Source organism: Solea solea, chromosome 16 (assembly GCF_958295425.1).
Source record: "Solea solea chromosome 16, fSolSol10.1, whole genome shotgun sequence".
NCBI classification, from domain to species: Eukaryota; Metazoa; Chordata; class Actinopteri; order Pleuronectiformes; family Soleidae; genus Solea; species Solea solea.
Window position 1 is genome coordinate 26,350,145 of NC_081149.1, and position 11,889 is coordinate 26,362,033.

At 42.6% G+C, this 11,889-nt stretch overlaps 1 protein-coding gene across 1 annotated transcript; it reads right to left on the reverse strand.

Annotated features, from left to right (window-relative positions):
- Positions 1 to 9: 9 nt before the first annotated feature.
- LOC131475135 (properdin-like) lies at positions 10 to 5,286 on the reverse strand. The gene is made up of 11 exons (XM_058653018.1): positions 5,186 to 5,286; positions 4,296 to 4,434; positions 3,999 to 4,162; positions 3,758 to 3,922; positions 3,466 to 3,669; positions 3,212 to 3,379; positions 1,772 to 1,963; positions 1,488 to 1,661; positions 1,159 to 1,356; positions 463 to 574; positions 10 to 377 (listed from the first exon to the last, which is right to left on the reverse strand). The coding sequence occupies exons 1-11, from the start codon at positions 5,235 to 5,237 to the stop codon at positions 242 to 244; spliced, it is 1,704 nt and encodes a 567-aa protein (XP_058509001.1). The 5' UTR covers positions 5,238 to 5,286; the 3' UTR covers positions 10 to 241.
- Between the last annotated feature and the right edge of the window lie 6,603 nt (positions 5,287 to 11,889).

The following is an 11,889-nucleotide window of genomic DNA, read 5'->3' on the forward strand; positions in this document are numbered from 1 at the left end:
GAAAAACAGTTTGACACCAAAGCTGAATTTTAAAAATATGTGATTGACCAATCAGGATCAATCAATTAAAGGACAGGAGTACAAGAGTAAATGTATACTGTTACATGATGTTACTACACACAGGCTGGAACATGACCTTCACAATAAAAGCCCCCAACAGGACCACACATCAACACAAGCAGGAAGTGGCCAATTAAAGGGGCGTGGTCATAATGATGATGTAACTTTTTGCACTGATTCATCAGTGGGTGGGACATGGCGGGACATTGACACATGGCTGGATCTCAAACTTTGCCTCGCCGTCTGGTAGCGAGCCGCAGTCGGCACGCGGAATCCCGAAGAACGTAGCTTTCTCTTTGAGACGACTGAGGAGAGGTCTGAAACACAACGACACACACGCTGTCACTCACTCACAGCAGCAGGGGGCACTCTTGGCACAGTCACTACACTTTTACAACTGACCTGTAGTCACTGAAATCAGGGTCACAGATTCTTCTCCTGAAGCGTTTGGAGTTTCCTCCACAGGCAGGGGTACACAAACTCCACTGATCCCACGTGTCCCAGCTGCCCTTCACTGCAACACAACACACACAATCACTGCAGTACAACACACACAATCACTGCAACACAACAAGTGTGTGTGACTGTGTCTGTCAAGGTCAAATTTATTTATAAAACACATTTACAACAACCATCGCTGTACACCGGCAATAAAAAATGTCAGCAAAGTTAAAATAAATAGTTAAATTACAAACAATTACAATAACCACCAAATAAAATCCTGCTCAGATTGTGCTGAAGGCCCTTGTAAACAAATGGGTCTTCAAAAAAGATTTAAAAACATTCAAAGACTGAGCTGTTTTAACGCTAAAGGGAAGACTGTTCCAAAGTGTGGGCGCCGCAACAGCAAAAGCACGGTCACCCCTCGTTTTCATCTGTGATCTCGGTACAACTGGCAACATTTAATTTGCCGACCTCGTTGTCCTCTTTGGGACATGAACAGACAGAAGCTCTGACGGGTAAGGAGCCATCCCATTTAGACATTTAAAAACCATCAATAGGACCTTAAAATGAATCCTGTAGCTCTCCCTCTCTCTGTGTTTGTCTCTCTCTCTCTCTCTGTGAGTGTCTGTGTGTGTGTCTCTTTGTGTCTCTCACCGTAACAGCTGCTGACATCATAACAGACCCTGGTCTCTGTCAGAGATCCTCCGATGCAGATCGATCCATTATGATCCTGATGTCGACACTCGCGCTCTCGTTTCTGACTTCCGCCAATCTGCTTACAGCGAATGTCCCGCCCACCAAACGGGTAAAGACACTGGTTCCATGGCGACCACGGAGACCACGCCCCATCCACTGAGACAACAACAATCACAAATCATCTTCACAGAAAAGTCAATCATGCGTCACCTGAGCTACCATAGCTTGCGCGTTGACCTCTGACCCTCGCCACAGCCACACCCACAGCTGATTGGTGTCATACATACCTGGACAGTAGACGTGGGTGGAACAGGTTCTGGTTCGACGTCCCTCTCCAGGACACGGCTGGCCGCCATGTTGAGAAGCAGGACTGTCACATGACCTGACTGACACCTCGAGTCCCACCCCACAGGTGACTGGACATGAAGTGAAGGGAGACCAGGACGTCCATCCTCCGTCCACTGAGAAATGACAGTGAGTTGTTGTTGTTGTCAACACTTGATGATGACGTCACCTGGGAGTCATATGGCTAGTCCTGTTTTTAAAAAAGGGGGGGGCACTGTTTGCTTACCTGGGCAGGGAGGCATGTCACTGCAGTCCTCTATGTGTCTGTCATCACCATGGCAACCTCTGCCAGGAGGGCTAGATGAGGGGGCGGGGTTAGAACACGAGCGGGAGCGAGTCCTGACGGGAGGCCGTCCTTCCACGACACAGGAACCAGAGCAATCGCCCCAGCTGGACCAACCGGACCAGAACCCGTCCACTGTTAGAGACATTAGAGTGAACGAGTGAGTGAGGGAACGAGTGACTGACCAACTGGACCAGAACCCGTCCACTGTTAGAGACATGAGAATGAGTCAGTGGGCTAGTGACTGACCAACCGGACCAGAACCCGTCCACTGTTAGAGACATGAGAGTGAGTGAGTGAGCTAGTGACTGACCAACCGGACCAGAACCCGTCCACTGTTAGAGACATGAGAGTGAGTGAGTGAGCTAGTGACTGACCAACCGGACCAGAACCCGTCCACTGTTAGAGACATGAGAGTGAGTGAGCTGACAGAGTGACTGACCAACCGGACCAGAACCCGTCCACTGTTAGAGACATGAGAATGAGTCAGTGGGCTAGTGACTGACCAACCAGACCAAAACCCGTCCACTGTTAGAGACATGAGAGTGAGTGAGTGAGCTAGTGACTGACCAATCGTACCAGAACCCGTCCACTGTTAGAGACATGAGAGTGAGTGAGTGAGCTAGTGACTGACCAACCGGACCAGAACCCGTCCACTGTTAGAGACATGAGAGTGAGTGAGCTGACAGAGTGACTGACCAACCGGACCAGAACCCGTCCACTGTTAGAGACATGAGAATGAGTCAGTGGGCTAGTGACTGACCAACCAGACCAGAACCCGTACACTGTTAGAGACATGAGAGTGAGTGAGTGAGCTAGTGACTGACCAACCGGACCAGAACCCGTCCACTGTTAGAGACATGAGAGTGAGTGAGCTGACCGAGTGACTGACCAACCCTAACCCTCACCTCTGACAAATGTCGCTGCCAAACTATAAATCTTCAAACACAAACCACATGTTTGAATTCTAAATGAATTTCTCGCCTCAAATGATCTTAAAACTTTGTTCCGGGACACAGAAAAATATAAAAATATATTTCAGGTTTATATTTGTATTATCTGCTGCTATGTTCCGCCCAAATGCATAGTGGGATACATGGCTTTCCCAAGTACGCTTAAGTCACCACCCGATGCACACTTGGTAAAACGGGCGGCACCAGAACACTTTGAGAACCGTACTCGCTGCTCACGGCCTGGAGAACTAGAACAGAATTTGGACTGAGACTGATGACGTTTTCACAAGTACGGGAGTAAGCAAGTACGGACAAGTGCGGACTAGTACGCACAAGTATGGGCAAGTACGGACAGTATGGATATTGAGAAATGGCCAGTGACTGACTGAGTGAGTGAGTGAGTGACTGACTGAATGAGTGAGCGAGTTACCTGGACAACGACTGTGACACACATTGGTCTGCGCATTTGTTCCGTCACAGAATTTCCCTCCATATTTTGGGGCGGGTTGATCACATTTCCTGATTAACGTCTGAAGCCCCTCCCCACAGGAGGCGGAGCATTGACCAGACAGAGACCACGCCCCCCAGCTGCCGTGCACTGCAGAGACAGGTGAGAGACAGGTCAGAGACAGGTGAGGAAGTGTTGGACAAGTGTGTCTCTTCCTGAATGTGTCTTTGTCTCACCTGGACAGTTCGGCAGTTCACTGCACTCTTTCACCTGGGAACTGTCTCCATGGCAACCACTACCAGGTGGGACTGTATCATCGGAGGGGGCGGGGTTAGAGCATGAACGATGTCGCACTTTTGAGGGAACATAATCACTCTGATCGTCAACACATGAACCAGAACACTGAGACCAAGTGGACCAAGACGACCAACCACCATGGACTGAGAGACAGACAGAGAAAAGACAGACAGGTTACTGTAAGAGAAAGACAGACAGACAGACAGGTGTGAACAGACAGACAGGTTGTACCTGGACAGGTGTGTGTTGGACACGCCTCTCTCTCCTCTGAAGGACCAGTGCAGGACAAGCTACACTCAGGAGGACTGGAGCAAACTCTGTCTCTGCTTCTGACTCCGCCCTCACCACAGGTCACTGAGCATGAAGACCACCCACTCCACAAGCTCCAACTCTTTACTGTGCAGCCAATCACAAATGTAGTTATGCTAGGCTGTGTGTGTGTGTGTGCGCGTGTGTGTGTGCGTGCGTGTACCATCACAGCAGGTTCCTGTACAGGCTTGTGTTTGTAGATTCTCTGCAGGATTGTCACACTCTGATCCGCCGATGCCAAAACATTTCCTGCTTCTCTGTGTCACTCCATCTCCACAAACAACGTTACACTGTGACCATGACGACCAGAGAGACCACACTGGAGGACTGAGCATGCACACGCACACATCAATGTTGTGTTTACATTGAAATATAATATATAAATACTACTTTATTCCTGTGTGCGTGCGTGTGTCTGTTTGTGTGTGTGTGTGTGTGTGTGTGTGCGCGTGTCACTGACCCACAGGACTGGCACTCTTTGTGTGTTTCCTTGTAACCATAATGAGGATTCTGACAGCAGTCATCTTCATCCACTTCACCAAGCTCTTCACCACACTGACCTGAGGAAGGATCAAAATGTGCAAAACACTGCACACACTCTACACAAACACACACACACACGCACACACAGATAACTCAGTGTAAACAGAGTGTGTGTGTGTGTTCAATGTAACATAATTCATGATTTCAACACAGTGGAAAGTCACAAATGACACAACCTTTAAAATATTAACATTTGCTGAGTTTACTTTGCACTTTATCTGACCTGAACACACAAACACACACACACACAGAGACACTGCACACACGCACACACAGACAGACACACACACAGAGACACTGCACACACTGGTGAGTGAAATGTCTTCTGCTTAAACATTTTGTTATTCAACACTCCAGTCATTTCTTTTTTTGCACTTTTTCATGCTGTAAGTGAACAAAAACATATTTCTGCTGGTTTTTGTCTTGTATGGATGTAAATGGGTTACATCCATAACCCTAACCCTGTGGAATTCCCAACTTTCTGATTCCACATTTCAAGCTATTTAAAAATCTGCAGTAGGAGCTTAAACTCATGGAACAACATGTGGACGTTAGCTGTGCAAAGACAAAAGAGGTTGAGTGAAAAGATGCCTCCACGTTCTCTAGTTCAGCACAGTTCGGCACCATCTGTGAGATTTCTCAGGTACCAAATTATTAAACCATTGAATTTTAAAACCAAACAAAATGATTATATTTGTCTCTAACGTGAATAGATTTTCTGAAAATTGCAGACATAATAAAAAAATTGCAAGAATAACAGGCCTTAAAGTTTTAAGATCATTTGAGGCGAGACACACACACACTGACCTGAACTCTCCACAAACAGAAGCAGTAAAATCAGCTGATACAGAACGTCCATGTTCTCTGATCTCAGTGAAGAGAAACACAGGAGTCTGCTTATGTTTTTCAAGCCCCTCCCCCTGCCCACTGTGTCTGTGTGTGTGGGTGTGTGTGCGTGTGGTCAGACTATTGAACTTTACAGGAATTGACAAACTTGTTTTTATTACATCCAGGTTTACACACGATCCTCAGGACTGCATTCGCTTCTAGTCATTTATCTAAAAAATTATTAGATTAATACAGTGTCTTCCTAGAATTGTAAACACTGAAATGTTGTGTGTTCAGTTGAGAGCATTCAACTAAATAAATGGTTTAAGTATTGTCACATGTATGTTTGTTTGTAATGAGTTAATACAACTTAAATGGTTTCCTCAAATGAAGTAATTAGCCATGACAAAGTTTGAAGTTGTCAGAACTAGAATGTAATAATTTGATTTAGTAGAAAAAAAAGAGTAAATTCAACTTAAGTATTAACATTTGTATAAAGAAGATCATTTAAGTTCAGATAAATGCTGCATATAAGTGTCACATACTTACTAGTTTTGATTAACTGAATGGAATTAGTACAATGAACTTCACCCGTTACTTTAACAATACATACTTGAGTTACTAGTTTTTAAATCTAATACTTTGTATGCTTAAATGGTTTAAGTTGAACTAACTCATCGGGTTTTAGAGTGCAACTGTGACAGTACTTGCTTACCTGGGAAGTATATACTTGAGAAGTATGCTGGGAGTATATACTTGCCAAGTACAGGAGTACACAATTTCAATTTCAATTCAATTTTATTTGTATAGCGCCAAATCATAACATACATTATCTCAGGGCACTGTACATAGACAACATCAAGGAGAGCAGAGAACCCCAACAGTTCACACAGTGAGCAAACACTAGGCATCAGTGGAGAGAAAAAACTCCCTCTTAACAGGAAGAAATCTCTGGCAGAACCAGGCTCAGAAATGTGCAGTCATCTGCCTCGACCGGTTGGGGTGAAAGGAAATCGGGGACAGAGGAGAGGTGGAGAGAAAGGACAAGAGGGAGATGAGGTAGAGACAGAAGAGAGAGAGGGAGACCAGGAGCAGATACACAACAACTGTATCAAGTTACAAGTTAATACAGTTAATGATATCGACTTTTTAATTATAGCACAATAATAATGGTGATGATGTGGGTAGCCTCGAAAACTGGATCTTGGTCCCGCAACCTGCATGATGAGAATACAGAGAGAGAGAGAGAGAGGGAAGGAAGGAAATACACAAACTAGGGAGAGAAAGAGACAAGGTTAATGACATATAAAAAGTCAAAATCATATCCTGAGTGTGAGAGAGTGAATGTGCGTGCACCACAGATAAAAAATCCCCCAGCAGTCTAGTTCTATAGCAGCATAACTAAGAGCTGGTCCAGGTTTCCCTGAACCAGCTCTAACTATAAGCTTTATCAAAAAGGAAAGTTTTAAGTTTAACTTTAAATACAGAGAGAGTGTCCGCCTCCCGAACTATCATTGGGAGCTGGTTCCACAGGAGAGGAGGAGCCTGGTAACTGAAGGCTCCGCCTCCCATTCTGCTCTTACAGACTCTGGGAACCACAAGTAAACCTGTATTTTGTGACTTAAGTGGTCTGTTAGGGTGATAAGTTAAGACTAGGTCTTTCAGGTATGAAGGGGCCTGACCATTAAGTGCTTTGTACGTGAGGAGGAGGATTTTAAATTTAATTCTAAACTGTACAGGGAGCCAGTGTAGAGAAGCTAACACTGGAGTTATATGGTCTCTCTTTCTAGTTCCTGTCAGAACTCGTGCTGCAGCATTTTGAATTAACTGAAGGGTTCTAACAGACTTGTTGGAACATCCTGATAATAAGGAGTTACAGTAATCTAATCTAGATGTAACAAAAGCATGAACTAGTTTGTGGCTGTTTCTTAATACTCAAGTAAGCAAGTATGTATGTATGTATTGTTCTGCTGTTTGAATCGTGGCTGGCGCCAAGTGCTGCAGCCTCATTACCGTAACATACGGTGTTGATAAATCAACATATGAAATACTTTTAATAAATGCATATATATTGTTATTATTTTCACATTTTAAATATTTAACTTCATTTATTAATTAATTTCTATTAAAATATACAATACAATGTGGAAAATAGATATATTAGTAGTAGTATACTACTCAAATACTCAAATACTACTATAAATATATAACGTGTACAAATATATACTACTCTAAATATCTAATATTTACATATTATATTTAAATACAGATACAATGACCATGCGACTCTAAAATTAAAAGTTAAAATAAATAAAACATTAATAATATACAAACTTTCAAACTGTCAAGTCAAAACGTTTCCATTAAAAACAAAATAACACGTCAACAACAAATCTATGGATCACACCGAGAATCTAATGACAGCGACGTCTGAGCCAGCGGATCATTTCATCAGGACAGGCCGAGGTAACGCTGCTCTGTGCCGGGCACAGTGAGCGCCGAGCGTCCGTAGAGGCGGAGCTGATCACCTCCGACAAACATTGCCTATAAACTATTAATTAACTATAAATACGTCATATCTTCATACACAAACCACATGTTTGAATTCTAAATGACTAATTTCTCGCCTCAAATGATGTTAAAACTTTGTTCCAAAGAAAAATATTTATTTCAGATTTATATTTCTATTATCTGCTGCTATGCTCCGCCGAAATGTATTCTGGGATACATGGCCATCCCAAGTACGCTTAAGTCACCTCCGATGCATACTTGGTAAAAATGGGCGGAGCGAGAACACTTCCGGGTTTGAGAACCGTCCTCGCTGTTCGCTTACTTGAGAATTGGAACAGCACTTGGACTGAGGCTGATGACGTTTTCACTAGTACGGGAGTACGCACAAGTACGCACAAGTACGCACAAGTATGGATATTGATAAACGGCCATGTAGTTTTTCCTCTGCATGTATAAGTGGGCGGAGTTTGCATCACTGTTTGTGTGGCGTTCGTTTTGTTCACCATTGTTGTTGCTCTCCCAGTGTGTAAGCACCTGTGCTTTGAAAAGGAAGTCCAATGTTGTTGTTCATGTTGCAGTTGTGGGACATGATGCCCATAGTTCATTTATAGTCATGTCCATACAGAGGTATGAAGAGAATCACTGTGTGTTTTCAGCAGCATCCATGTTAGTGACAGGCAACAGTGATTTATGCTTTCATTCAAAATGAGCCAGACTGGTGACATTTGAAGTGACTCTAATGCTGCCATAAACATCAATATATTTGTGATTGTATGTCCTTACTAAAGCAACGATGGAGAGCAGGACTGCCTCACACACATGCAGCGGAGTGTCAGACATCATCATACAACAAACTCCAACTACAGGATGAAGTGAAAGAGGATTTGACTGTAGCTTTAATAGCACATGAAGGAAAAGCAGAGGATTGACCTGTGAAAGGAGATGATGAGTCTGAGCTTCATATGATGATATGATATGTGAGGGATAAACTCATGCTGTTTTTTTAGAGGAGCATAATATTTGCCCTTTGAACCATCAAAATGTCGGTCTGGACTTTTCTTTGCTTCTTTTCACCACGAAAGGACCAGAGAATGTCCTGTAACTAAATGCTTTTGTCCATTTCTCCAGAATATCTTCCAATATCTGTCAGTTATTTACAATTTACTGCTTGTTAAAATACTGTTCCAACAATTTAAGATGAAGAAAAACAAAAACACTGCAGTTGTACATGAACATAGTAGATTTGAAATTGGAACAGTATGAAACATTTTGACACTGGCATTTTGTGTGTGTTTGTCTCTCAATGGGCAAAAACTATGTCCAGGTGTTCTTCCCACTCTCTTGTCTCTGCTGACAAACACATGAAATTGTCATGCTCCGTTGTTGATGTCATTTTATTGTGATAGTGCCACTCTTATTTTGAAGTTTTCTTGTCTGCGTGTGCTTTATCTCCCATCCTTGATTATCCCAACCTACTTCATGTGTGTCTAGTCCACGTCCACGTTGATCCAGCTCCTGTGTTTCACTTTGGTGATCCTCATTCCTTATCTGCCTGTCCAAGTGCTACATGTGTTCAAATAAAGACTGTAACTTACCACCGTTCCTGCATCTGGGTTCAGTTCTGTTCTGTAATAACCACATGTTGACTTTGACGTGCCACTTCTCAGCTTTCAGAAACTGTGGTGTAACTACGGTAATACGGTAAAGTGTGCTTGTGCCAGCGTGTGATCAGCGATATGCTCAATGTTTAAGGGTTAAAAGATGTGATCGATTCTGTTATGTGTACTTTTGTAATATTGATATCGGACACAAAAAAGACAGTCAGTTAAACACCCTTACAGTCATTTTACTTTGTCTCCATCTGGTGGACAAAAATAATATTGTAGCACCTGAGACACATTAAATCTTCTGTCTTTTTGTAAAATGTTAATCTGTCCTCGTCAACCTGTAAACAAAGATGAACGACTCACATTTGCTATTACACATCCATACAACACCATCACAGGTAAACACTGCCACCTACTGGCCTGTAGTTTTGTCTGAAAAATGAAACTGTTGATGGTTTATTTCCTAATTAGGTGCCTGCAGCCACAAGGCATACTAGTCAGAACTCCCTAGAGTTCTCACTAGAATGCATTGTGCTGCGAGCACATCTTGATATTCCAACGGCGTATATTCCGCTTGATATTCCTCATCCTTCCAAAAGTTTGGCGCGCTTCTCCTCCCGCAGTTTTCAGAAACCCCCAACACAAGTTACATCAAAACGTGCGCCTTGACCGGGAATGGTGTGCTATGACTTTTATAAGCGTTTCGCGTAACCATGGCGACAGAAATCGCGAAAATGTAAAATAATTTCCACTCACACAATAATGGGAAACTGAAAAAAACCAAGCCCGCTTTGGAGCATCACAGTGTCGTCATACTTTAACGCAGAAACATGATTGTTACTTTAAACGGGTCACAAGACTTGGGACTTTTCTGACCTAAGTCGACATTTTGATCCATGTTACGGTTTTTAAACAATCGCAGTTTACGTTTTGTACTTTTTTTTTGACGTGTTCAGATTTTATAATGGGTGTTTGAGTGGTGTGTGGGCGGATCGCTAGAGTGTGCCACTCTAGCAAATCCAGCAAAATAATCACCAAAAATCTCTAAACAAACTCTTCTCCTGCCCACAATTTCCAACCTACACTGACCATTTTTACATCAAAATGTTGCCATGGGTGTCGTGTAACCCTGTGTGTGTTTTCATGTTCATATGACTTGTAGTTTTTCTTAAAATCACCTCAAAGCGCAGACAACTCTGGTCACACTCTCCATTCACTCCCATGTTAAAATGTCTGCTTTTGAGTTCTGGAAAAATCAAGACGAGGGTGATTTTAAAACTGTGATTTCTCTGTCAATTCAAGCCCGTTTGTCACAAATTTAAATTTGGGAGTTGCTGAAAGCCTCCTGACGCTCACAAACCAAAAATTGTATCTCTATCATCAACCGTTCTTGAAATATGACAACTTTAAAACATGCTGTTTTCTCTGCTTTCTCTGCTGGTTTTGGAGAGATAGGGACAGGTGCGTGTGTGTGCGTGTGTGTGCGTGCGTGTGTGTGCGTGAAAGGAGAGGGGACTTAGGGAGGGGCGTGTAAGTCTCTCTGTATTGAATTGCTATTCTTCCACACAAAACTTTGACGTGTAACTCCTCCCACAGTTTTGAGAAAACCCCCACACATGTTATATCAAAACGTGCGTCTTGACCGGGACTTGTGTGCTATGACTATTTCAAAGTGTTTCAAGTAACCATGGCGACAACAATCGCAGAAAAATGCGATATAATACACATGAAGGGGAAACTTTATTTTATTATTAAATAAAGGGTGACTCCACCAAAAAGTCCTTCCAAGGTGGATTGGATCCAAATAATGTTTCCCAATGACGACACATGCCGCAAGAACTGCAGGCACCCTCGAAATTTCGGCCACGGAATTGCCACTCTAGTTACAATTGATCACTTCAGCACATGTTTTGTTTTTGGTGGCTCTGTGGGTCTGTGTGTGTGTTTTTCATGAGTTTGTTACAGCTGTGAACTTTATAAACCTTCACAATGAGTGAGAGGACATTTTGTCAACAGGGGAAATGATAGAAATAATAGATTCAGTTTCTATGGTAACCGTTAACAACCACATGAAGAGAGAGAGAGAGAGAGGCGATCTGAGCTTACAATGGCTTCATCACTCTACATTTATTGTATAATGTAGTGGGATGTGTGTGTGTGTCTGTTAGTGTTTGTAAGTGCGCATGGGTTGTTATTTTAACCCCCAAACAATCTATGTTTTTAGACATTAAATCTTTGTTTTTATTCTTTAACGTTCTACTGGAGTTTGTCAATAACATAGAGTGAAAAAAGTTTCTTGTAACATAAAACTAAAGATTCAAGTTCCTCAAAAGTCCTTTAACATCAGTGCAAGTGTGACGTTGATGTAAAATGATGTTTTCTGTCAACTGCATCCACAAACGGCCTCAAATTATTTTATATCAAGTTGATTATTTACAACTTAGCACTTGTTTATTTACAACATCCCCTTTTCCTCTTTTTGAAGGGGATGTTGTTTCTTTGTCAACGTTTGTGGAATGTTTTAAATAAAGTTATGGTAAAAAAAATCAGTCACAGCGCACCTGT

Bases quoted from the DNA above. Each gene is read 5' to 3' on its own strand.
- LOC131475135 (XM_058653018.1), bottom strand. From the start codon at position 5,237: ATGGACGTTCTGTATCAGCTGATTTTACTGCTTCTGTTTGTGGAGAGT. The intron at 4,163-4,295 runs GTCAGTGACACG...GTGCATGCTCAG, and splicing joins AAAGAGTGCCAGTCCTGTGG to TCCTCCAGTGTGGTCTCTCT. The intron at 1,662-1,771 runs GTAAGCAAACAG...GTCATTTCTCAG, and splicing joins TGACATGCCTCCCTGCCCAG to TGGACGGAGGATGGACGTCC.